This window comes from Amblyomma americanum, chromosome 3 (assembly GCF_052857255.1).
Source record: "Amblyomma americanum isolate KBUSLIRL-KWMA chromosome 3, ASM5285725v1, whole genome shotgun sequence".
NCBI classification, from domain to species: Eukaryota; Metazoa; Arthropoda; class Arachnida; order Ixodida; family Ixodidae; genus Amblyomma; species Amblyomma americanum.
Genome location: NC_135499.1, coordinates 46,257,235 through 46,281,465, shown reverse-complemented (window position 1 = coordinate 46,281,465; position 24,231 = coordinate 46,257,235). Strand labels below are relative to the sequence as shown.

At 49.2% G+C, this 24,231-nt stretch overlaps 1 protein-coding gene across 1 annotated transcript in view; it reads left to right on the top strand.

Moving 5' to 3' along the window:
* The window catches only part of LOC144124569 (tubulin monoglutamylase TTLL4-like), a 156,565-nt gene that overhangs the window by 27,279 nt on the left and 105,055 nt on the right, over nt 1-24,231 (top strand). Inside the window, 6 exon segments of the mRNA XM_077657315.1 lie at nt 12,426-12,560; nt 13,607-13,623; nt 13,625-13,696; nt 13,698-13,719; nt 22,038-22,114; nt 22,494-22,685. Of these exon segments, the coding sequence (XP_077513441.1) occupies nt 12,426-12,560; nt 13,607-13,623; nt 13,625-13,696; nt 13,698-13,719; nt 22,038-22,114; nt 22,494-22,685 (515 nt within the window).

Below are 24,231 nucleotides of genomic sequence, written 5' to 3'. Positions count from 1 at the left end.
TAAAAGGCGTCATCTGGGTGGTCTCCTGCACTGCGGTGTTGTAGGCGAAGACGACGTAAGGCAGGATGACATCCCAGGTTTTGTGTTCGGCATCGACATACATAGCGAGCATATCGGCGATAGTTTTGTTCAGGCGCTCGGTCAGTCCGTTGGTCTGCGGATGGTATGCAGTTGTCCTCCGGTGGCTGGTTTGGCTGTAGCGCAGGATGGCTTGCGTTAGTTCCGCCGTGAATGCTGTTCCTCTGTCCGTGATGAGCACATCGAGGGCGCCGTGTCGAAGAAGAATGCACTCCACGAAAAATTTGGCGACTTCTGCTGCTGTTTCGTTCGGTAGGGCTTTCGCCTCGGCGTAGCGGGTCAGGTAGTCGGTCACTATGATGATCCACTTATTTCCAGATGCTGACGTTGGAAAAGATGCCGATCTGCTGAAAGGGCCTTGAGGGAGGTTCAATGGTGTTCAGAAATCCTGCTGGTCGTGTGGGAGGAGTCTTTAGTCGCTGACAATCTCGGCAGGTTTTCACATAGTGTGCGACATCGGCAGACAGTCGGGGCCAGTAATACTTGTCATGAATGCGGCGGAGGGTGCGAGTAAACCCGAGATGTCCAGCTGTCGGCTCGTCGTGTGAAGCCTGTAGAACTTCTTCGCGGAGACAAGTAGGTACAACAAGGAGGTAGGCTGTTTTGTTCGCTGTAAAGTTCTTCTTCACAAGGACCTCATTCTGCACACACAAGGAAGACAGTCGTCGCTTGAATGAAGCGGGGGGGTGAAGAAACCTTGCCTTCCAGGTACTCGATGAGGCCTTTTAGGTCGGGGTCCGACCGTTGCTGCTGAGCAAAAGAGCAGGGCCTGATGGGTCCCAGGAAGGCGTCCTCATCGTCGTCCGGCGGCGGTGCATCTACAGGGGCTCGTGAGAGGCAATCGGCGTCAGAGTGCTTGCGTCCGGACTTGTAAACGACAGTGACGTCAAACTCCTGGAGACGCAGACTCCATCGAGCGAGTCGGCCAGAGGGGTCCTTCAAATTTGCATGCCAGCAGAGCGCGTGATGGTTGCTGACCACCTTGAACGGTCGTCCGTAAAGTAGGGGCGGAATTTTGACGTAGCCCAGATGATGGCAAGGCACTCCTTCTCAGTTGTCGAATAGTTAGCCTCGGCCTTGGAGAGGGAACGGCTAGCGTATGCGATGACTTTCTCCAGCCTGTCACTTTTTGAACGAGGACGGCGACTAGTCCCACACTGCTTGCGTCGGTATGAACTTCAGTATCGGCGTTTTCATCAAAATGCGCAAGGATCGGTGGGGACTGTAAACGACGCTGAAGTTCCTTGAAGGCTTCTGCTCGCGGCGCTTCCCATTTAAACGGCACGTCTGCCTTCGTCAGTTGGGTCAGGGGCTCGGCGATGCGCGAAAAGTTTTTTACAAATCGTCGGTAATATGCGCATAGTCCGAGAAATCTGCGCACTGCTTTCTTATCGGCCGGCGGTTGAAACTGTTCAATAGCAGCTGTTTTCTGCGGGTCTGGGCGTACTCCTTCCTTGCTAACGATGTGGCCTAGAAACAGCAGTTGTTCGTAAGCAAAGTGGCATTTCTCTGCTTTCAAGCTTAGGCCAGACGACTTGATTGCGTTCAGTACTGTTCGAAGTCTTTTGAGGTGCTTTTCAAAGTTCGAGGCGAAGACAACGACGTCCTCTAAATATACCAGACAAACTTGCCACTTCAGGCCTGCCAGCACTGTATCCATTACTCGCTGAAACGTCGCTGGTGCGGAACAGAGACCAAATGGCATCACCTTGAACTCAAACAGCCCATCCAGAGTGATGAATGCTGTCTTCTCACGATCTCTTTTGTCGACCTCAATTTGCCAGTAGCCGCTCTTGAGGTCCATCGATGAGAAATATTTGGCGTTGCAGAGGTGGTCCAGTGTGTCGTCGATGCGGGGGAGTGGGTAGACGTCCTTTGTTATGTTGTTCAAGCGGCGGTAATCTACACAAGCGGCGGTAATCTACACAAGCGGCGGTAATCTACACAGAATCGAAGTGCGCCGTCTTTCTTTCTCACTAGAACAGCCGGTGCCGCCATGGGCTGTTTGAAGGCTGGATGACGTCGTCGCGAAGCATTTCTTCGACTTGGTCCCGGATGGCTTGTCGTTCTCGCAGTGACACACGGTAGGGGCTTTGACGGAGAGGTCGGACGTGTTGATCCGTTATAATGCGATGCTTGGCAATTGGCGTCTGTCGCACCTTCGCGATGTCGAAAAACACTCACTGTAGCTTTGAAGCAGATTGCGGATCTGGTCTTGTCTGTTCGGTGCAGGGCTGGGTTGATGTCGAAAGTAGGCGAGTTCTCTTGGTCAGGCGAATCTTCTGCGGAGGGGTCGGAGAGGGCGAAGGAGTCTCGTATGTCAGATATTTCGTCGAAGAAAGCAATCGTCGTTCCTCTGTTAATGTGCCGGTATTCTTCGCTGAAGTTAGTCAGCAGTACTTCGGCCTGGCCATTGTGCAAATGTGCGATGCTGATTCCTCGGTCTAGGAGCAACTGCATGTTGCCCTCGATGATGGCTGCAGCGTTAATGGCTTTCGTGGCGCCTACGGTCAGGATAACGCTTTATCGGGGTGGGATGCTCACTTCTTCCTCCAGGACACTCAGGGCAACGTGATTTTCCCGAGTTTTCATCGAAGCGATGGCTTCGTCCGTCGAAAGCGTGATCAGCTTGGATCGCAGGTCGATGATCGCCTGATGCTCATTAAGGAAATCCATACCCAAGATCACTTCGCGGGAGCATTGCGGTAGCACAACAAAGGTCGCAGGATAGGTATGTCCTTTGACAGTCACTCGCGCTGTGCATCGTCCTGATGGCGTAATGAGGTGGCCCCCTGCGGTGCGAATTTGTGGGCCGTCCCAAGCCGTTGTGACTTTTTTCAGCTGCGCAGCGAATGTTCCATTCATCACTGAGTAATCGGCTCCTGTGTCGACTAGAGCGGTAACTTTCAGGCCGTCGATAGTCACTTCTAAGTCAGAGGTCCTGGCTCTTGCATTGCACGTCGCTCTTGGTGTCGGGTCACGGCTTCGTCGCGTAGGCGAGTCACGGGTGGGGCGTGTGGTCGAAGCCCTTCTGGGTGGCGGCGTCGTTTTCAAGGCAGCCTGCGTCGTGGTCGGGGTTCTCATTTTGTGCGGCGTCGGTGCAGCGAGTGCCGGTCCTTCATGCGGCGTCGCGGGTGCAGCGTCTTCATGGGGCGTGGTCGGTGGAGGATCTTCGGCGTTTCGCTCTTGAGCAAAATCACCTCCAGAGGTTGCTGCCTTCAGTTTCCCCTACGGGGGCTGGGAGACCTTCCTCGTACCGCGGCAGCGTAGCTGCGGCGTGGCGACGCAAAGCGCGAGGTTGACGGCGATGGTGAGCGCGAAAAGCGGTTCGGCGTGTACTCTTCTCGACGCAGGTACTCGTCGATTTCCTGCGGACGTTGCCCAAAGCGTGGTCGTGGGCGTTAATGGCAAATCCTCGAAGACCGATACGTCGGTGCGGGTAGTGACGAAGAATGAATATGGCCGGCCTCACCGCAATGGAAGCACAACGGCCGGTTGTCAGAAGTCCTCCAGGCGTCGCATTCCTGGGGCTTGAGCGTCGGTCATAGGCTGGGCGGGCGGGGGCTGGGAGGCGGCGTTGTGGAACAAGTGGCTTATCTCGGGGAGGACGTGGGGGTTGTCGTTGGGGCTGGGCAGTCCTTACTGCAGCTGTGTAGGTCATGGCCTGGGGTTCTGTGGCCGTCGGGGTGCCAACTGCCTGTTGCACTTCTTCCCGTACCACGTCCATCAGAGTCGTTGCTTGTGGCTGTGGGGAGGATGGCAGTAATCGGCGTAGCTCCTCTCGGACGATTTCGCGGATAACTTCCTGCAAGCTGTCGGTGGTGGTGGCCGGCGTGTCCGAACGGATTGCACAGGCAGAGGAAGGGCGATTGTACTGCCGAGCTCGGACGTCGAGGGTCTTCTTAATCGTGCAGGCCTCTTGCATGAATTCCTCGACTGTTGTTGGCGGCTGGCGGACGAGGCTTGCAAAGAGTTGTTCTTTTACGCCGCGCATTAAAAACTGAACTTTCTTTTCCTCGGTCATCCTGGGGTCGGTGCGGCGAAATAGGCGCTTCATCTCCTCGACGTAACCGCGGACGGGCTCATCCGGAAGCTGGATCCTGGACTCGAGGAGTCGTTCGGCTCTTTCTTTCCTCACGACACTGGTGAATACCTTCAATAGTTCTCTCTTGAATAGCTCCCATGTCGTAAGGGACGACTCGTAGTTTTCGTACCACGTGCGTGCGGAGCCATCCAATGAGAAGAACACGTGTCCAATTTTTGCCGCATCATCCCACTTGTTGAATGACGCCACGTGCTCAAATTGATCCAACCATTCTTCAAGGTCCTTCGCCTAGGGATCTATTGAAAGTATGCTGCACCCGCGGCTGCTGCAGTATGATCGGTGTCGACATCTTCGGCGAGGTTGCGGTGCTCGTAGCCGCGTCTTTTCGCTGTCTTGTGCGGTCCGGCAGTTTCCTGAACTCAGGCTCCTCTCCCTGGAGACGTCGGCTGGCTCGCTGAGCTGCTGGCTCGTACTCGGGTGCGAAGCGCTCAGTGCTGGCTTCACGACTTGAAGGGGGCGTCCGGAACATGGAAGGCTACCCAGCACCTCCACCAGATGTCACGTAGTGGTGACTGCAGTCGAAGCAGCGATGAAGACGGATGAAAGGGTCTTCTAAAAGAACTGTTTATTGGGCTGACTTGCACCAAAAATGGACTGAATCACTCGGCGGCGGCGAAGCGGCAAGCGTGCTCGGCGGTCGTCGAACAGAATGCCGGCCGCTGTCGGCCGTGCTCAATTTAAAGCTGATAGCGAACTTTCGAGATAAAGAGCGCAAAGTTACTAGAACATTCCGGAACAACGTAGAATTAGCTCTGCCTGGCTGCGATCAATCGAGATAAATCTAGTCGCGTCTTGCGTAGCAAACAAAGCGATAAAGTGATGTGGCGGCAGATTTGAAAAACGAACACACTGCAAATATTCGCGGCAGTATTTACACAATTGTAAGTCGACCCCCACATCACATTTCTGAAGAAAAAAAAAAACTTGGAGGCCCTTTTTATGCTTGGCCTTTAATAATAGAACGCTATAGCACTATCTTGGGGCCTCCACTTATCCCCAGCTGCTATCGGCTGCCGCGTGTGGAATCCCCCGTGGGCACATTCCAAGACGAAAATGTATTAGTCATTGGACTATTCGTCCACACTTGCGCCATTGTCCCCACTAGCGCTGCCATCGTGATCGCTGCTGCGGTACCACAGCTCGTTGTTCTATCCAACTGTAATAAAGTTGGTTCTGACATCGTCATGCAGCGAAATCCTGCACTTTGCAAACAGCCACATCACGACATTGCGTGGAACAGCTGAAAATTTTGCCTCGCAGCAGCTGCCACACCTGTATCACTCGTTGCGAACGTTTAACTCGTGGAGTTAGTTTCTTCGGCGTAAAAAATGACAGCCATCTTGAATGTAGCCGTGAACGAGCGCCAGTTGCTTGCCGGACCTGGAGCACAAATAATGACTGACGAAGCACTATAAAACACTTGTGAAATGCGGCCGGCAGTAGTCAAATGCGTAAGAGCCAAAGAGAAACTATGCGTGAATGGCGTCGGCTCTTTCGTTGGCCACCGACACTCCCCGGCGCCGCTACTGTTCCGAGTGGGGGTGCCGCTACGATTGGAACAGCGGCCCTTCCATCAACAATCGACGCTTCCTTGAGCGCCGATTGCGCGGTTTAAAGTAAAAAAAAAAAGAACGCGAATGTGTTATCGGGCCACCGCCGCTTATCAGCAGACGCAATATGCGGCCACATGTGGGGAGTGGGCTGGTGCCGGTTTGCTGCTTATCGACGGCCATCATCAGACGCCTCGCGCGGGGTGGGGATGTGGTTCTGCGCGTTGACTGAGCAGCTCCTCAAAGCCAGCACCAGGAGCAATGCGACGGAGCCACGCAGCAAAATGCAACCACGCTGTAGCATGCCTCATATCTCGTTTGTCTCGCCTTTATTTATGGTGCGATGGTTTGGTTTCAATTTTAAGTCTACCATCCCACTCAAGATTTTCAAATTTTGAAAAATAGGTTGACTTACAATCATGTAAATATAGTACCTGAGCAATACAGATTACATGGCTGCTTGAAAGAGTGTAATTTATTTCTAGGTTTTTTGTGGTCTCAAGAGAGATATAATTTTATTGACTGCTGTAGGAGTGAGCTTGGCCGAGGGTTTGGCTTGAAATGTCTGGACGATTGCTGATGCCAACAGATGAATAGATTAAGCAGTGTAAAGGTGATCTTCTCCCACTTACTTATCTAGGGTTTTCCTTTGAATGCATTTAAAGAGTGTTTCTGATACACATGCTGATTCAATATTCAGCACTGTAAAGCATGATAAGTAGGGGTGTGCGAATATTCAAATTTTCGAATACGATTATGAAGAAAAAATGGCTTTGAATACCGAATCGAATATCTGTTCAGTACAAAAAAAATTTCAGAAAATGATTAACAAGCAAGTATTGTTCTCTTATTTTTTATTTTTTTTCAAAATAATGTATGGTCTTTGCAACTAAAATAAACATATCCAGACTGCCTCAGTACCATATAGAAAAACATGATGTGCACAGAAATGTATACTACTTTATTAGGCAGCATAACGGTATCCAAACTGTAATGAGGTCATGCAAAACAATATCCATAAAATGACAAGACTGGCAACAAATATAACATGATGACTAATAAAGCCTCTTTCATTCGGAGCTCAAGGGACTGGAAGAAAGCCCGGTTTATCCGAAGGCCTTAATTTATAAAATTCCCCCCCCCCCCCCCCCCCCTTCCTCGCCCAAAAAAAGCTGCTGAAAATGCGAAGATCAAGTAAGGCCTTATGAGTGACGAGCCACCATTTTGGAGTGCTAGAACAATACAAATGCAAGCAAGGGGCTGGGGAACACGCACTGGCGTCGAAACGGCGAGACCGTTTCTAAAAAGGAAAAAGAAATCACCTGCGATGCCCCAGTCGGTTTCCGAAAGCCACGCCAAGCTGGGATTGGACTACCGGCGAATGCGCGGGCCGACAGTTGCAGTTGCCGCGGGGCAGCAGCGAAGCTCAGAAACTGAAACTATGCGGCCGGGCTATTTTTTGACCTAGAAACAGGGGCCTTCTGATCGTTGTCACGCCTGCTGTTACGCCCACTAAAGAGGTGACTGGGTTACAATGAACCATGCAAGTAGGCAAGTAGGCTCTCTCACATAGCTTAGTTTACAAAACAGGGTGGCGGTCATGCTCGGAGATTTATGAAGGTGACACGAAGCATTCTTTGGATGTGGGCAGTAAATATGTAAGGTGTTACGGAAGAATTAAATAAAGCGCAATTTCGCGTTGCGATTGTTCGAAGCGGGCTGCCGTAAATCTTGTTCGCAGCACATGGGATATGTGGGAAAGCCCATTTGTGGAATTGTGCACAAGGTCAAGCCTAACGGCGTCGGAATGCGATCGGTCCGCGTGATAAACGACGGAGAAGGAAGACATTATGACCTCTGTATTGTTTTCCCGGAATTTTTAACTCGATCATTTGCTAATATGCCCAAATATTGTGGTTTTGCCACGGTCGAATTTATGAGTCTGTGCAGTATACGATCCTTGGCGGGTATTCGGAAATTTTCGAATATTCGGAATTCTCGAATATCAATTTCTCGAATATGAATACTGATCGAATATCAAACATATTCGATTCGTATGCGAAATTTCGAATATTCGCACACCCCTAATGATAAGACATGATGTAGTCATTCTTCTACGGAGTCAGCTTCAAGGAAACTATTCGCACTATTTTAAAACCACTGAATTAAAGAATGTGGCATTATCTTGAAAATGTAATTCATTGGACTGTAAAAGCTCGTTAGTTCGAAGGTTAATTTGAACTGACGGCTGGGTCTTGGCACAGCCCTGTGTATTTCAGTATGGGAAAACTCCTGATAATTCGAACAAATCGGCATCCGCAACGGTTAATTCGAACTAGGAGCCGCTGGCTGACACCATTCCTCAGACAGAAATCGGCCCATAGTGAGTACAACTGACTGCAAATTTACTATAGATGCAAAACAACGGAAAAGAAAAAAAGCCGAGGGCGCAAGGCTGGTGGAGCCCGCGCTTTGGTGCATGCCGTAGCAGGTTTTCACTGCCAGAGCACTCGCATGTGCCGCCGATGCTTCGGCGCAAGCCATTCCTGGTTTTCGTTGTGCCACGGTCTCTGGGTTGCGATCACGTGGTGTACAGAATGCAGTTCGGCCGTTCGGCTGCTCTTTGTTGGTGCCGCAAGCTACGTCGCTACGTGGACCAAACATGGACAGCAGTGTGGAGATGTTGGAGCCCTTGAGTGGTGCCGATATAATTGAGGCTGCATGCTTTCTGTAGGCGCCACAGGGCTCATGAGCGTTGAGCACAACCGACAATGATGAATCCGACGGCAGCGGCGAGCCTATGCCACCGCCAAGTGGATGTGAAATAGTGTCAGTGCACGATGTTGCAGCATGCTGCATCTCTGCCTATGAGAACTCGTACGTTGCGCTGGAGCTCTTGGGCAATCTGCAAGATTATGCTGATGGAGTCTCGGCAGAAGAAATGCAAGCAAATGCAGATCACTGATTACACATTTAATTTTGACAACCCTTCCTCATAAATAAACATGTTCTGGGGCATAAATAGCGTCATATGTTCCTGTACTAAACCTCACTGCTCACGTGAATGCATTCCATTTCTTGATTCTGGCACATAACTGGCCGATTAGTTTATTTCATTTGCCATTAGGACCGCATGTCTTTAATTCTCAGAATCGCCCGCTACAAACGTGTAGTAGCGCCTACCTCGCGATAATGAGTCTAGATGTGACTGCTGTGGGTTCTGCCCGCACGGCGGGGCACAATGACCGTTCAATCTAGCGCCCATCCGATAATTTGAATTTTGCCTAATTTGAACAATTTTCTGGTCCCTTTTGAGTTCGAATTAATGAGCTTTCACTACATCGTAATGATATTGCCTTTGGTGAGTCAACGCTCGCCCTAAAAGGCATCTTCTTCCCTGACTCACTCCTGACGTGGTTCTTGACCTCAGAATCCTGGTCATGTTGCACAGTCGCGGGAGTCAAACATAGGCTTTCTTTGCTGCCATTCATGATCTGAGAGAACTTGCCCGGCATAATGCATCGCTAAAAGCAGAGTTCGAAGTAACTGAACAGAGCTCAAACCGCAGTATAGGCAGGTGGCCTGCGTTTGGTGCTGACGAAAAACAAGAACACAAGTGAAGTGATGCTTTCACGCGTGATTCCCACTTGACGGTCAGAGGAGCCAATCATCGGTCAGAAAAGCGCCGAGAGGTAGCTGAGGAGGACATGCAAGGGTCAGCGGCGCGGCACAAGGTTCTGAGAAGGGTGCTACTTTATAAATCAGAGGGCATTAGTATCGCTGCGATGCCGGCGCCTTCCTTTGTTAGTTAAGATAACTTGAAAGGACACCACGAGGAAACAAACCCTAAAGGGGACAAAACGCGGTGAGGTCCCCACACACTGTAGAAACAGGGATGCCAGCTTTTTTTTCAGTTTCAAAAGTGGCGACTTCATTGCCCCATAACTCAACTTCTGTGATAGGCACGATGATAATTTAATCCTTATTCCATTCCTTGATGTCAAGAGAAACGGCATGCATTTCAGCATCTTCTTTGCAGCAAGATTGCTGATATGCTTCCTCCAAAAGACTTTCATAACAAATTTTATATGTGCACAAGGATTTGTTTTACATGAAATTATAAGACATATTTAGAATCAGCACACAAAATCGCATTTTTTGGAAGATAGCATAATTGTGAGTTCATTGATAACAATGTTTTTCTAAGACCTGGATCCCCCCCTTCAAGCAGTAAATTTTAAGTGTGCAACAATGCAATCACAAAGACAGGAGTCTGAAACCAGTGGAGATCCAAAGCAACTCCACCCTGCTTTCCAACTCGTGTGCGGCCCAGCTGACTTGTGGCAAACCAAACTGCAAGCGGTCCTCTAGTTTTGGATTCCAGTGTGACACACGCCCTGAAGTTTATTGGACGTTGCTTTCATGCTAGCGACCGCCAGTGCCAACGAGCCTGGTAAACTGTGTGCAATTAAAATTTTCTTAAGCGGTACTGATTTTCATTATGATTTAATGACTTTTTTAGGCATGGTGACCCATGAGTCCTACTGAGAAGGAGCACCGATACAGGGTGTGTACTACTCGCCGCCCTTCCAAAACTAGGTACATACAACCCCGTCAGACAGGTTGGCTTCATGTAAAGAACGATCCCCCCCTCTAATTTTGGATGTTGCAAGGTCGCGTCGCTTGACACACTGCCGCTGCCAGGGGTGGGAGGTGCTTCAGTGCCAGCATATCCTCTGGATGCTGCCTCGGAAATGGCTGGGCTAGAGAGGAGCGATGAGCGCTTGCACTGCCATTGCTGCTGCCTCCAGCCCAGCCGTGTCTTGTCTTGACGAAGTGCCAAGACCAAGTTACTTTGAAACTCGTATCCATGGCTGCATTGCAGTGAAGCACATCTCCACTGGAGATGCACACTTTGGTGGTTCGCAAGCCATACAACAGACTGGTTTTTGTATTGGGAGTACTGGGGCTGGGTCCCTATGCATATCAAGCACCAGCATTGTTCTGCAGCACTGCCTGACGGCTCTGAAGGGCGATCACTTCACCAATTTCCGGTGAAATTGGGTTAGGCCAGTACTGTCCAGCGCCACAGACCTTTGAATTAACTGGGCTGGTGCAGGCCGCCGCTCTGAATTACCTGGTCAGGTTTATAAATTATAATTGCTGATTACACACCCAAACAAATCCTTTGAATTATCCAGGATTTCGAATTAACAGGATTGAATTATCAAGGTTTTACTCTCTTTTTTTACAGATTTGAGGGCCAATTTTCGGAGTGTGCCTCATACACGCGATGTGTGAAAAAGAAAATTTTTTTCAAGCAAAACACACCAATCAGGGAATGAGCACCATTTCTTCTGCATTCAGTCATCACTCGCCGAGTATTCCGACTTGGAGCTGGTGCTGTGCTGTGGTGCACGCCCATTCCACGAGAAGTTGGCCAGCATGTCCACTGTCAACATGTAGCCATTGTTCCTCGCTTCCATCACTTAGCAGAGCAGCTCTTCTTCCAGTTCAGGAAACTCTCACGATTTGCCTCGGAAAGCGCGCTTTTTGCAGCTTGTGTTCCTCAATGCGTCCTTTTGGTTGCACCATCGTCGGACGCACTTTTCGGCCGCGTGTAATTTCGGGCCTGCCGCATGCTTGGCGTGTTCTGTAGCAAACTCCCTGCCATGTCGCTATTAACGTGCTTGCCCATCATGCTAAAACTGCAGCGCTCGGCGGCAGCACGCGAAAGCCACAACTATGGTAACTACTACACGCTACCACAACTCCTGTGCCTTTAGCAGCCAAAAAAACTGGAGCTGGTGGTACAGATGCCGATGTGGATAGCGGGAGCTCGTGGTGGAGGAAAAAGTTGGCAATGATGATAACGAGCTGTGGTCTCGGGCGGCATCCATCGGCGGCACCTGGAAACTCTTGTGTGCATAGGTCGCCTCCGCTATAAACGCACCGTGCTCGCAGCCGGAGCTGATCATGGAGGCCATGGCGCATGCATTTCAAAGGCTATTCCCGCCTGGGTCATGGAAAGTTTGCATGCTGCCCCTACATGGATTTTAAAAAAAAATATCTCTCTCAGGAAAGCAGGGTGTGGCCCATACACGTGTGCGGCGCTTGTTTATATGGTATATTTCATCTCGCAAGTTTGCGGCACACGCATCCAATCAAGGCTAAGGAACACAACGTATGGTCCTTCAAATATTTGAGGAGTGTTGTGCCTATTTTTCAAGCAGTTATTGCAATAAATAAAAAGATAGTTCAGGATTGCATTTTGAAAGTGTAGTGAGCGTTTCGTTCAATGGTTAAATTAGCAGAGAAAGTCCATACGAACACAACACTGCGTAGGCTTGTTGCGAACACAACATTGCGTAGGCTTGTTGCGAAGGGTTGCATTGCAATTCTTAAACACTTAAGTTTGCTGAGTTGGTCGAATCTCCTGCGCGCAGCGACACTGATGTGCTTTCCTTCCCAGGGATGGAGCCATGAATTGTGGAGATTGGAGCGCAGAGGGACACGTTTTGCAGCGCATGCCTTTCCGATTGGCTCAGATCGCCGCAGCCTTGACAGCAGAGTGTGTAGAATGTAGTATAGCGAGTCCTGCAAAGCTGTCCAATGCCCTGGCTTTGGCGATGCTAGGCACGATGATGGTGCAGAGAAAAGGAGTGCTGTGTGTGCCATTTTTCTGTCACCAGGAGCAGCTCAGCAGCAGCAGCAGCGAGAGGGTGCCGGGGCTGATGCCGAACGCAACCGCCTGTGCTCTCCGTTTCGGCGCAGCTTATTTCCAGGAGTGCCACCAACTCTCCAGTTTTATTGTGACGGACACCAGGGTGGGTTGCTGCACATTTGCCCATAGGCGGCCCTTTTGTGGTGTGATTGCAGTGATGCTTTCTGTGCCACTAGTGTCGCTTGCCCCGAAACCATCATGGAACGTGGCAGTCGCGGAAGCTGAGAGATGATAGGCTAGTCTGGCGTGAACGCTCACGGAGAGGAGAGCAGAGCAAAAATGCTGTGTTCCAGTGAAAAAAAAAAACCTACAAAAATGTATAGTTGCACGCAGTTGCATGCAGAGCTTGTAAAGATATGCAACATTATGTCACTGAAATTTCACTCTTCCTTCTGTGTTGATTACAAAAAAACACTGCCAGCATGTTATCTCATTTATGAGTGCATTTTATCCCAGATGTATCAAATGCTTGCTGAATTTTTTCAGGAAGACGTGCGAAAAATGATGTACAAGCACATTCTGCTGTGGCTTCGATGCAAAGTACATTAACCGCAAGTAACACTGAGGATGTTCTAGACATCTGTTTTGCGTTTAGTACAAGCATCACAGCATGATGACAAATCCATGGGTGTGAATACGTTTATAGGTCGAGTCCGAACAGAATCACGCACCACCATCATTGTTGTAATACATGCCACAAAACGTCTTCGAAGAGCTAGGGGGGGGTGCGGGGGCATATTTCTGGCACATTTTTTGAACTGCCGATTTTAATTCCTGTTCAAAACAACACAGGCTGATGCTTCTTCTGCCAAGAAAATGATTTATGAGCCTATTTTACTCCAGGTTTTACTTTGAAATCGTCATACCAAGTAATTGCGTGTATAATCACAGGTCCTATCATCCAGACGTCTTTCTGAAATTTGTGTTGCCTCATTAACAGATGTGTAATTGGCTCCATTGTAGTTTGAAAAAATGTATGGAAAAAGTAAGGGTACTCAAAATTCCTGGTTGAAGATGTGGCCTGTACACGAGTGCACATGGTACCCATACACTCCATGCTGCAGGTTACTGTGGCTTGGTCACTTTTTGTCGTTGAAGGAATCACCTGCATGTCATTTCTTTTTCTCTCGCTCACTCTGTGGGCTGCAGTGCTTCCACTGCCGGCGGTCCATCCGCAGGCAGCTTCGGTGGAAGGTGACCAGCATTACACCCCTGCTCATCCGTCAGACCGTTCTGCGGGTCAGGATTCCGGCTCACTCGCGGTGAGTGCATCGCCGGTGGGAGTCTGTTTGGCAACCACCACTCTCGGCTTCTTTTAAAACGTTTGCGTTTGCCACTGATCTATGTCTCGTGTGATTCTACACTTGGCTTCTCTCTTTTACACATGGTGATCCGGCTTGGCGAGCTGTAATGCTGCATATTGAAGTTGTTCAGGCATTGTCCTCGGGCTATTACATGGCTACAGCATCTGTTTGTGTGTTGTAATGGTTGGATTCATTCATTCGCACACGCCTAAGGGAGCCATGATGTACGAGCAGAGAGTAACAGCAATCGCTCTATTGGCATGAGAAGTTCTGATGGATGGCAAGTATTCCTTAAGAAGCACCATATTACACTTTTTAGTGCAATATGGCACAGCTTTTGCATTATTTACTGCAAAAATGTCTTGCAAACTCCAAGCCTTGTGCTATCAAATGTGAAGACTTTTTTTTATTTATTGGGGGTGTGCAAATATTAAATTTTTGGTTGCAAAGTGAATACGAATGATAAAAAATGGTTGCGAATTGAGTCAAGTACAATGGAGTGTTGGTGACACGATCTTGTTTGATGCGAATTTCAGGATAATAAAAATTTGTGAAATTTGCTGGCTGCAGTGCATTGTGTACAGTGCGCAAAGTGCAAAATTTCGGGTGCTCCGAACATTCCCACGTCACTGCGGATGATATGAATGCACGAGCCATACCACGCCCTCGAGCTGCATTGCTCTCATATCACCGACACAGGATCGCCAGTCGCGCTACTGTGCAGTGGGGGGTGGGTGACACGCGGCCTTTGCATTGCTGACGTCACAGTTGCATCACATGGCATGCATCGTTAGCAGTGAGCAGTGGCGCAGAACAGTGAATAAATCCTTTCTATTGCATACAGACCTGCGTGAATGTGTTTCCCATGCTGCATAAGGATTTTGTTTGGATGATGCGAATTTTGGATGATACTACAGTGGAATCCACACATAACGATATTGAGAAAGTCTGAAAATCCGATTGTTATAACCAATTATCATATATACCTGGACTGGAAAAAAAAACTAAGCAAAAAGACCACACCCCACGTATTTCACCCATGCATGCAGCCACCGCCAACCGGTACTCCTGTCAAGGGCACACAGCATCTTGACACTCTGCCAAGTTCGCCGAGTGAGCCACCCCCCCCCCCCCCCCCCCCCCCTCCGTAGCTGCCATAAAAAGATAAACACACCGCGATGTTATCAGCACACAGCATTGTGGCGCACTGCCAAGGACTGCGATGTGAACATCGTGAAACGGGTGAACCGCAAGAGAAGCAAACGTTTAAAAAAAAAGTTAATTTCTCAACCATCTCGGGCGGAAACTACGTGTGTGTGAGAAAGTGTTGCACGGCAGCGGCCAGGCAAGCTTCTCCCCTCCAGCGATTGTGACGGTGGTTGCGCTTGGTTCCCAAGGCTGTAAGCAATGCTCCCTCGCGGATTTCGCTGCGCTGGTCCGTTCGCGGTGTTTTTACCTTATTCGGTTCAAATTATTCTATTTTTATCAAACTTTCCAGCCAAATTTTGGTGGTAAACACCATCCCGGGCGGCCAGAACCGTATCGTTGTACCCGTTATTTCGCCCATACAGTAGAATCTTGTGATACAAAATTTAACAGGGTTACAAAAAAAATTTGTATCTTCCGAAATTTTGTATCATTCAAACGAAAAAAAATTCATATGCAGAAGCACAGAAAATGCATGCACGGAGGTCTGTTTACGGCTCACAGGATTTATTCACGGCTGTGCGGCCACGCTACTCGCGCTACAATACCGCACAATGATCGCGATTTCAGCGATGAGAGGTCCGCGCACCACCGCTCACCGCTCGCGGTGTGTACCACGTGATTAGCGATCGTGATTTTGGCGATATGAGGGCAGCACTTAGTGCTCAAGGGGTGCGATCGCGGCTCGAATGTTCGTATCATCCGATGTGGCACGGGAGAGAGTTCGGAACATCCGGAATTCTGCACGTTGTGCGCAATGCACTCCAGCCGGGAAATTCTACGAATTCATATCATCGCGAAATTCGTATCAGCCGTGTTCGTATCACCGAGATTCCACTGTAATTGTATTGTTATATACATTAATAATTGTATAAAAATTGTATTGTTAAATAGGGTTTTTTATTTGGGGCAGTGGAAGAATTGATAAATCTAAAGAATTTCGTCGTTGTGAGCGATTTATCATTATATCTGGTATTTTTATAAGTGCATTACACTGTAGACATATTTTTAAGTACCTTGTGAGATTCGTGTCCTTGAGTGGGACCATATCTTCCACCTCCCTCGATGCACCCAAATGCAAAGCGCCGGCTGTGGAGTGCCGCCCAAAGAGCAGTGTTCACGGTGACACGTCATCCACTTGGCTCTCGCGTGTCGGTATCACCTAACTGCAAGCCCCGTGATGGGCCCAAGCCTTGTTGCAAGTTGAAGATGTGGAAACAAACCCTGCTGTCGGAGAAATTTTGTGGCAGGGTTTCGTTTTCTCTAACACTCTGGCTTTGTTGTGCAGGGCATGGTTGCACTGGCTGGCTTCGATGCTTCTGTTTCTTGCATAAAGTTATTTTTTGCTCTGTGACCTAGATACAGGGCTTACAGATTGCAATAGGCACTAATTATAAAAGATAAAAGCGGTCACCATGAAACAATCGTGGCAGCACACGGAGGTAATATCGCTGTGCCTGTTCCACCATCCTCTACAAGCCCTGTTTCCATGCTCTCCGTTTCTCTTATTGTAATGATCGAAAGCCAGAGGATTGTTGGCTCCCATCTGTTTTTAGCGGCAGCGTGTTCACAGTGTATCGTCGACCACATCATGGTAGAGCGCGTTGTTGGGCAGAGTGGTGCTGCACTTGATTTTCCAAGCCGAGAGCATGCAGCGGCCACACCAATCGCTTGGTGGCCATCAGCACGTCAGTTTTAATGCGAAAGCAATATATGGCTCCCGAGGGGGAAAATCTGGCACTGTCCACTCCAGACGGTCTGAAAGCCCATGTGACCTCATGAAATCATCGACAGTACCGCATCATCAGTAAAGACAGAAAAATAAAATTTCTTAAATAACATTTCTCCTGAAATGGGTTTCTAACCCAGGCCAGTGCGAACAGGTCAGCTTCGCTGGCCACGTCATTACCACAGCACAACACCCCACATGCTAAACTGCCAGTCTCTCGTGCTGGGTTTGGGTATCGTCGTCTTCTACTTCCATTCAGGCGGCAACTTTAAAGGGCAACTACATAGATTCTAGAAATCGGCGAGCTTAAGGGGGTCGAGTGTGTGAAATTTGCAGGTAAAGCATGCGAAGTCCTTTTGGGCTGGCATTTGAAATGGTGACGTAACCGCCAATTAAAATCATGACAGCCTCCAAGCTTCTCTGCAGTGCCAAGTGCAGAGCAGATGTGTCATCGAAGGTACCGGGACATTTCCAATGCATTAATGCTTGCTTTGAAGGGAAAAAAAAAAAAACAATGCCACCAAAGGCAAAGCCCTCCGAGCTTGTTTGGCAGCATCCAACGTGGCATGGCAGTGTGTGGTTGACGGCAGCACACGTTTGAAATCTTACCTTCCATGACGTCACACCTAGCTTCCCCTCACCCCTCCGGTGTTTCGAGGAGAAGCCTAAAAATCAATCATGAATTATGTCACTGTTTTAAGTGGTAGTGCAAAAATGCTTGTCATGCTTTACCTACAGCCTATATAGATTTGAATCCTTGAATACCGCGGAGTTCTCAAAGTGGTGCAGTTGCCCTTTAAGTGTCCTCTGTAATTCTTGCGCAAGGCCGCGCCTGCGTTTTTGTCGTGTGCTTTTGCCGATCGCAGTCGATGCTACGAGGAAAGCGCAAGTTAACTGATCTGACAAGTGTGAGATGCTCCTGTTTGGTAATGCTGCACTATTTTGCTGAGAGTTCACAAAAACAGGAAATTTCCTAATTTCAGAATGTTTAGGACAGGGGTCTCAAGTACTCGGCCCTTGGACTGCATGTGGCCTGCTGGGCCCAGTAGTTACAGCCTTTGTTCTAGAACTGCTATAGGTTTTTCACTCTTTGATAACCTATAGCAGGGGTCCTCGAACTGGGTTCCACAAAACCGAAAGCCGCATTTGTGGGTTCCGCGAGCACCCACATTGGCTTCTCCACTCTTTCTGGTGCAGTTCTGATGGGCTTGTGTGGGCCAGACACAGTGCCTAGTTTGCTAAAACTCATTTCAGAGTTTTCTTTGGTTCCTCAGTCTTGAGCCTTTGGCGTCAGCACTGTCCTTGCCTCAGACCTTGGCAGCACACCAAGATGCCACTAACCGTGCGGCATGTTCGTTTTGACGGGAGTGCTGGCAGCGTGCCAAGACACTACTATCCCAGCGTACGTATGTTTAGAACCCCGGTGAAACAGTGTGGAAGGGGCATGGCGCACAAATTGATGCGTGTTGGAGTTGGAGGACGTGCACTTGTGCACTTGGCGAATTCAAGTACTCATTTTTCCCTTTTTCCCTTACACAATTCTTGACTGGAATAATCTTCTGAATACTGTGGTTTGCACATTAAATTTTCAAACAGTTATTGAAATGATAACTTGACGTACAGTCGCGAGTAAAAAATATTAGCACAAATCACTGGCGATCAGAATTAATATCTCACCACGCGGCGCTGCGGTTTGCAGACCTGCCTATTGGGCCGTTTCTATAATTGCAGCATGGGGGGGGATGGCAGGAAGTAAGCTTTATCAAGCGTGCCATCGCCCGAGCGTCGAAGTGCTGACCCTACGTGACTGTGCATGCGGTATTTATTTTGGCTCGGTTATCATGAGCAAAGGTGGCTTCTTTTTTATTACTATTTTTTTATGTCCGTGATGGTTTCTCAAAAGGAACTCGCGGGAACAATAGATAGCGCTGCTTTTAGCCAGTATTATACAAGCTCGAAAAACAGATAGTGTTTATTTTTCCGATGCAACTAATTCACACAAGTCACGTTGTTGGGAAAGTGTAGTAACAATATTAACAGGGGCACTATCCCATCGATTCAGGAAAGGAAGTAAGGAGGATAGCCAGCTCGCTGTCGTGATGCGAGAGCAAACACGTCGTTGCACTAATGGCATGCATAGGCTCCAGCGACCCTTACAACGCTTTGAAGGCGCTCAGGGAAGGAGTCAAACAGGCTGCTTGCAAGGTCAGGAAGAGCCTGGAGCCTGCTCCATTCCTCTTGAACCGCCGCCAAAAGGATATCTGGCGATGACTCGTGCAGCTGCCTTTTAGCTAGTCGCTTTTTCATAACCCCCACATATTTTCAATTATATTCAAATCTGATCCCTTGGGAGGCCATGGCAGCTCCTGGATGCAGAGCTGTTCAAACATTTACCAAGCGCAGCACGGCTGAGGCTGCTCGCAAAAATTACTGCCAAACAAGCAAAAAAAAAAGCTACTGTATGTACGTGCATAGTTTGTGCACTTTTTATTCAGAAATTAGGGCTCTAAGAAGGGCGCTTGGGCTCTTGTTTCTAATATATATTAATGATCTCGCTTCACATGCGTCATGTAAAATTCGTATCTTCGCTGATTGCGTAATCTATCGCACTGTCACTAACATTTCTGATCAAATGGCCCTTCAAACGACCTTAACAGCGTCCATAAATGGTGCGACCTCTGGCTAATGATGCTAAATGCTAACAAATGCAAACTCGTTTCCTTTCATCGACACCACAAGCCCCTTATTTTTTCCTATGCAGTTGCTAACTCGTTTATCGAAAGCGTCCAATCGTTTAGGTAACTTGGTGTCACCCTCTGCAGCAATCTTTCTTGGCAAACACACATTACCACAATCATATCATCTGCTAACAGATCTCTAGGATTCATGAAACGTCATCTTCGTCATGCCCCGCCTATAAAACCCTCTCGCCTATAAAACCCTCTCGCCTATAAAACCCTCATCAGACCCAAACTTGAGTACGCCAGCCCCATCCGGAGCCCACACCATGCATACCTAACAAATGCACTCGAATCGGTTCAAAACTGCGCCACTCGTTTCATTCACTCTCCATATTCATGCACCACCAGCGTTTCAGCTCTGAAGAAGAATTCCGGTCTTGAAAGCCTCGCAGACCGCCGCCGCATTGCCAGCCTCTGTTTGCTCCACAAATTTTTCCATAGCTCTCTAAATCAACCACCCTACATTATTGATCCGAACCGCATATCTCACCGCACTGCCCATCCGTTTCAGATTGCCCGCCCTGTGTCCCGTACTGCAACTTTTTCAGGCTCATTTTTTTCCCCGAACTGTTGTGGACTGGAATGCCCTCCCCACCGATATCGCTGCCATCACGCACCCGTCTGTATTTTCAGATACTGTAGGCAATTATTTCAAGAAATGACTTGTACTTGTTGATGAATATGTTATCCCACCCCTTATGTAATACCCCCTGAAGGGGGTCTTTAAGGTGAATAAAATGAATGAATGAAGGGGCGCACAAATTGCGTTGGGATTTCGCGAGCGCGACATAAAAAACTCCACAAATGTCATAACACGCAACATAAATATAGTGTATGTGATGTGTATACGTCAGCACACGGACCCGCACCCTACGTTGGCCGGCCCTCGAAAAAAAGTTCACCCTAAATGACAGGCTGCCCCCCCCCCCCCCTTGCGGGATGGCATGAAGGTGCATGCACAGAGCTGAATAAGACACTAAAACAGCGTCATCGCTTGCGGCCCAGCCAATTGTTCGGTAGTTCCGGATTCCGTAAGTTTGCTTTCGCAACTTCGTCTGGGAAAGCAACCGCGAATCAATAAATCAATTATCACACAACACAATTCTTTAACAGTACCGCACGAGCGTCGACTAAACTGCTTGTCAGCGCCTTATCACGGCGTGGAGCTGGGAAGCCAGCGAGAATAGCCACGTGCGCACAAGTTTGCCTACACAACGATTGTCGTCTATGGGCAAACTTGTGCACACGCGATTATTCTCGCTGGCTTCGCCGCTCCGCGCCGTGATAAGGCGCTGACAAGCGGTTTGAAACTTGCCGTATAGTTGTGATATCCCATCGCAAGACACGACCGAACAACCAAACAGAAGGCGTCATCAGAGCCACCAAGAAAAGCGTAGCCGGCACTCGAGTCACATGCATCAACCAAACAAACAGCGGTGTTGGCTCTTCTATCAGCTGCCAATCCTCCCTGGAAGTGCTGCTGGCCGTTCCGAGTGGCGATGCCGCTGGTGCCACCGCGATTGTAACAGCGGCCCCTGACACCACCATGAATGCCCAGTGCACAAAAGATTCAAAAAGCCTTCCGAACAAACACGCGGAAAAGCCGAATGCTGCTGGGTAGAGCCATAGGGTAGAGCCCGCGTGCATGATGGTGGTCTAGCGCAGCGTGAACTTCAAAAAAATAACTTTTCTGCAGAAAACTAGGTTTCAAAATCACGAAAATCGCCGCTCTCATGTTCCGCCTACCAGCAATAATATTAAGCTGTATAGTCATGCTTTCGTCATGTCCGCTCCCTCTCGCGTCGTGACACTGCGACGCGGCCGCAAGTCATGCTGCAAACGAATGCACTCACCGCGCCTAGCAAGAACAGTCAGTCAGCACGGGGCAGTGACTATCAGGAAGGCCGAGAGGTAACCCACGAGAAGATGCGAGCAGAAGCGCGCGCCTCCGAATGCACTCCCCCCCTCTACCGCGTTTGCTGCCCCGTGCCACGGGTGGTGTCGTCCAAGCTGCGGTGGATGCTGCAGTTGTCTCATATCGTTTTCAATGTGATCGCGTGCTCTTTGTAGGCCATGTTGATGGCAGCAGAGCATGTTCCATTATCTCGAATGGCGACGATGGAGAACAAATAGCCAAGCCTATCCAAGCCAGGCCGCCTCTTTTCCTCTCTCCCCTTTACACTACTGGCCTCTGGGCGACAAAGTTCAACTAGAGCAGCCCGCATCGCGAGATGAGTTTGAGACCTTAGTTTAGGACGTCTTAAGTACTCTGACCCTGTCCTTCTCCAGTTAACCCTGACAGGGTTGACTGGAGAGGACAAGGGCACTTGGAACGAAATGGGGGAGGCCTTTGTTCTGCATTGGGCGCAGTTAGGCTGGTGGTGATGGCAAAGTACTGCGACCAGTAAAAGTGTGATGCAAGTCGAATCGAATCGAATCATGAATACTGTTCGCGAGCAACTTACGATTTCAAGTACTTGCACACCCATACTCTTCATGATATGGATGAAGAAAGTTATCAGCAAACAATCTTTTTGTCTTTCTGCCTGCTGTAGCAGGAGTGGTGTACAGTTTTTGTTTTCCCTCTTCATCTTGGGCAGATGGCCCCTACTGGAATGGCACCTGGGGCAAACACATCAAGTGTTTCACCTTCGCCGAAATCAAGAGCTTCCAGAAGGTGGGTGCAGGCTTCTTCCTCTTCACTGCCTCACATTATGTCTATGCTATTGTCTGTCGTTACGTGTGTCTTTCGGGCCGTTTAATTGCTCGTGTAGTTTTACCCCCAGCATAAATGAACCATGCTGGCCACCAGGATGTCCTACTTCGCATTTATTGAGGCAGAGTTGAGAACGAAGTAAGTCAGTGTGTGTGGATGGCAGATTTTTTTTTGCCTGGTGATCCACAGTTGGCTTTGTTAGCCACTGGAGTCAGTATTTCTGTTTACCAGCTGTTGTTGAACTCGACAGTGGTTAGCTGCCCTCGCATTACCTTTCCTGTGCGCGTTGGGTTGCCATGCACGAGGCCTGTTGCAAATGGATGTTGGGGTATGTGCACAGGTGAACCACTTCCCGGGCAGCTTCCACCTTGGGCGCAAGGACAAGCTCTGGCAGAACGTCGTGCGGTTGGGACGCATCCGGGGCGAACGAAGCCGGCCCTCTCTGCCGGACACCTTCCTGCTGCCCCAGGAGCTGCCGCTGCTGCGCGACGCCTGGCTCAATGAGGAGGACCACTGCTGGATCATCAAGCCGGTCAGTCGGTCCCCTTCTTCCTTTGGCGATGGTGTGCATCGAAACTGTGGGCGTGCTGCCTCGTTGCTGCTGTACAAGTCTAATTTTTAGTCGACTGGTCCCGTGAAGGATGACGTGGTGAAACGGACGAGACTATGGGCATGCACGCTGAGGGCCTTGCCAACTGCAGCCAGAGGGTTTGCCAGTTGAGGTGACACAACCCCCGAGAATAGACAAGGAGACGACATTTCAACTGGCAAGTGCTCTGCACACATGCTCTTAATCTTGTCCATTTTGGCACTGTGGTCCTTCATCGGACGCTGCAAGACCGTCTGGTCGACACTGCCATGTTGTTCCTAAAAAATTCAAGAGCTGTACAGGACCTTCGGTGGCATTGCTGCATTTTTGTTCCATCCTTTGTCAAATATAATGGGTCCTGGATTTTGTGTAGGTTGGCCGCAGAAGTGGCACCAAGTGACTTTCCTTGCTAGCTGCATATACAGTTGAGCCCACTTGCAACGGCCACAGATGTAATTACTGCCCGCTTATTATGAACGAGTGCGGTGCTGCTACCGTCTAAATGTGCATTAGGCAGTGGCTTCTCACCTCAGGTACAACAAATAAATTTGGCCGCACCACTCGAATATAGCGAACAAGGAGGCACCGTAACGCCCCCCCCCCCCCCCCTACTGAATTTGAAGAACTCTAATTTCCAGCAAGCAGAGATATCGAGCTCTCTCAGCCGCTACGACAATGCCCGGCAAGAACATGCCGGTATTCTCTTTCTGAAAACAAATCTGTTGTAGAGTAGAAAAGAGCAAGAAGTAAAATACGGGTATCGCCGCCACAGTCCAATCTCACAAGTACAAGTGTGATGATGAAATAGGAGAAAAGACACCACAGACCTATGAGGGTGACAAACATGCATGAAGGTTACGTGTTTGATTGATATTGAAGTATATAAGTTTTGTTTTGAAGCCACTAGAGCACTTTTACCACATGATGAGGACGGAAAAAAGACAGCCTGAATGTTGGAAGAAAACTTGCAATTGGCGGCTCTTCAGGCGGCCTGCTGAGTTTTAGTATGTTTTGGAGTGCTTTGCGGCTATGCATTCTGCGTGCACATCATGGTTTCATAAGCGCCTTGATTTACAAAGGCGGAGCAACAGAGGACCTCCAAATGCCTAAGTGCTCCTTGAATGAAGTTCGTGCAACGGCACGCAACTGTGACAAGGAAAAGGGGCTGTGTACTATAGCCAAATCGACGCTGACCAAGCGTATTGAAGCGTATCCTAGGGCTGTATCGACCAGCCCTACGAGGACTTATTACCGTACCTACTTGCATAGTGAACCTGCCTCCCACTTTTGTCGGCCACAATTCACTTCTTTTTTTTGCAGCCTTTAGCTTTTTGCATCGGGTTCCTTAGTTTTCACGCCATCCCAGTGCAGTCCTTGGCAGCGCACCAAGATACTGCCCATCGAGGATAACATCATCACTTGTTTGTTTATCTTTTGAGGAGAGCTCCTGCCAGAGGTTTGGAAGGGGGGGGGGGGCTCAGCGAACTTG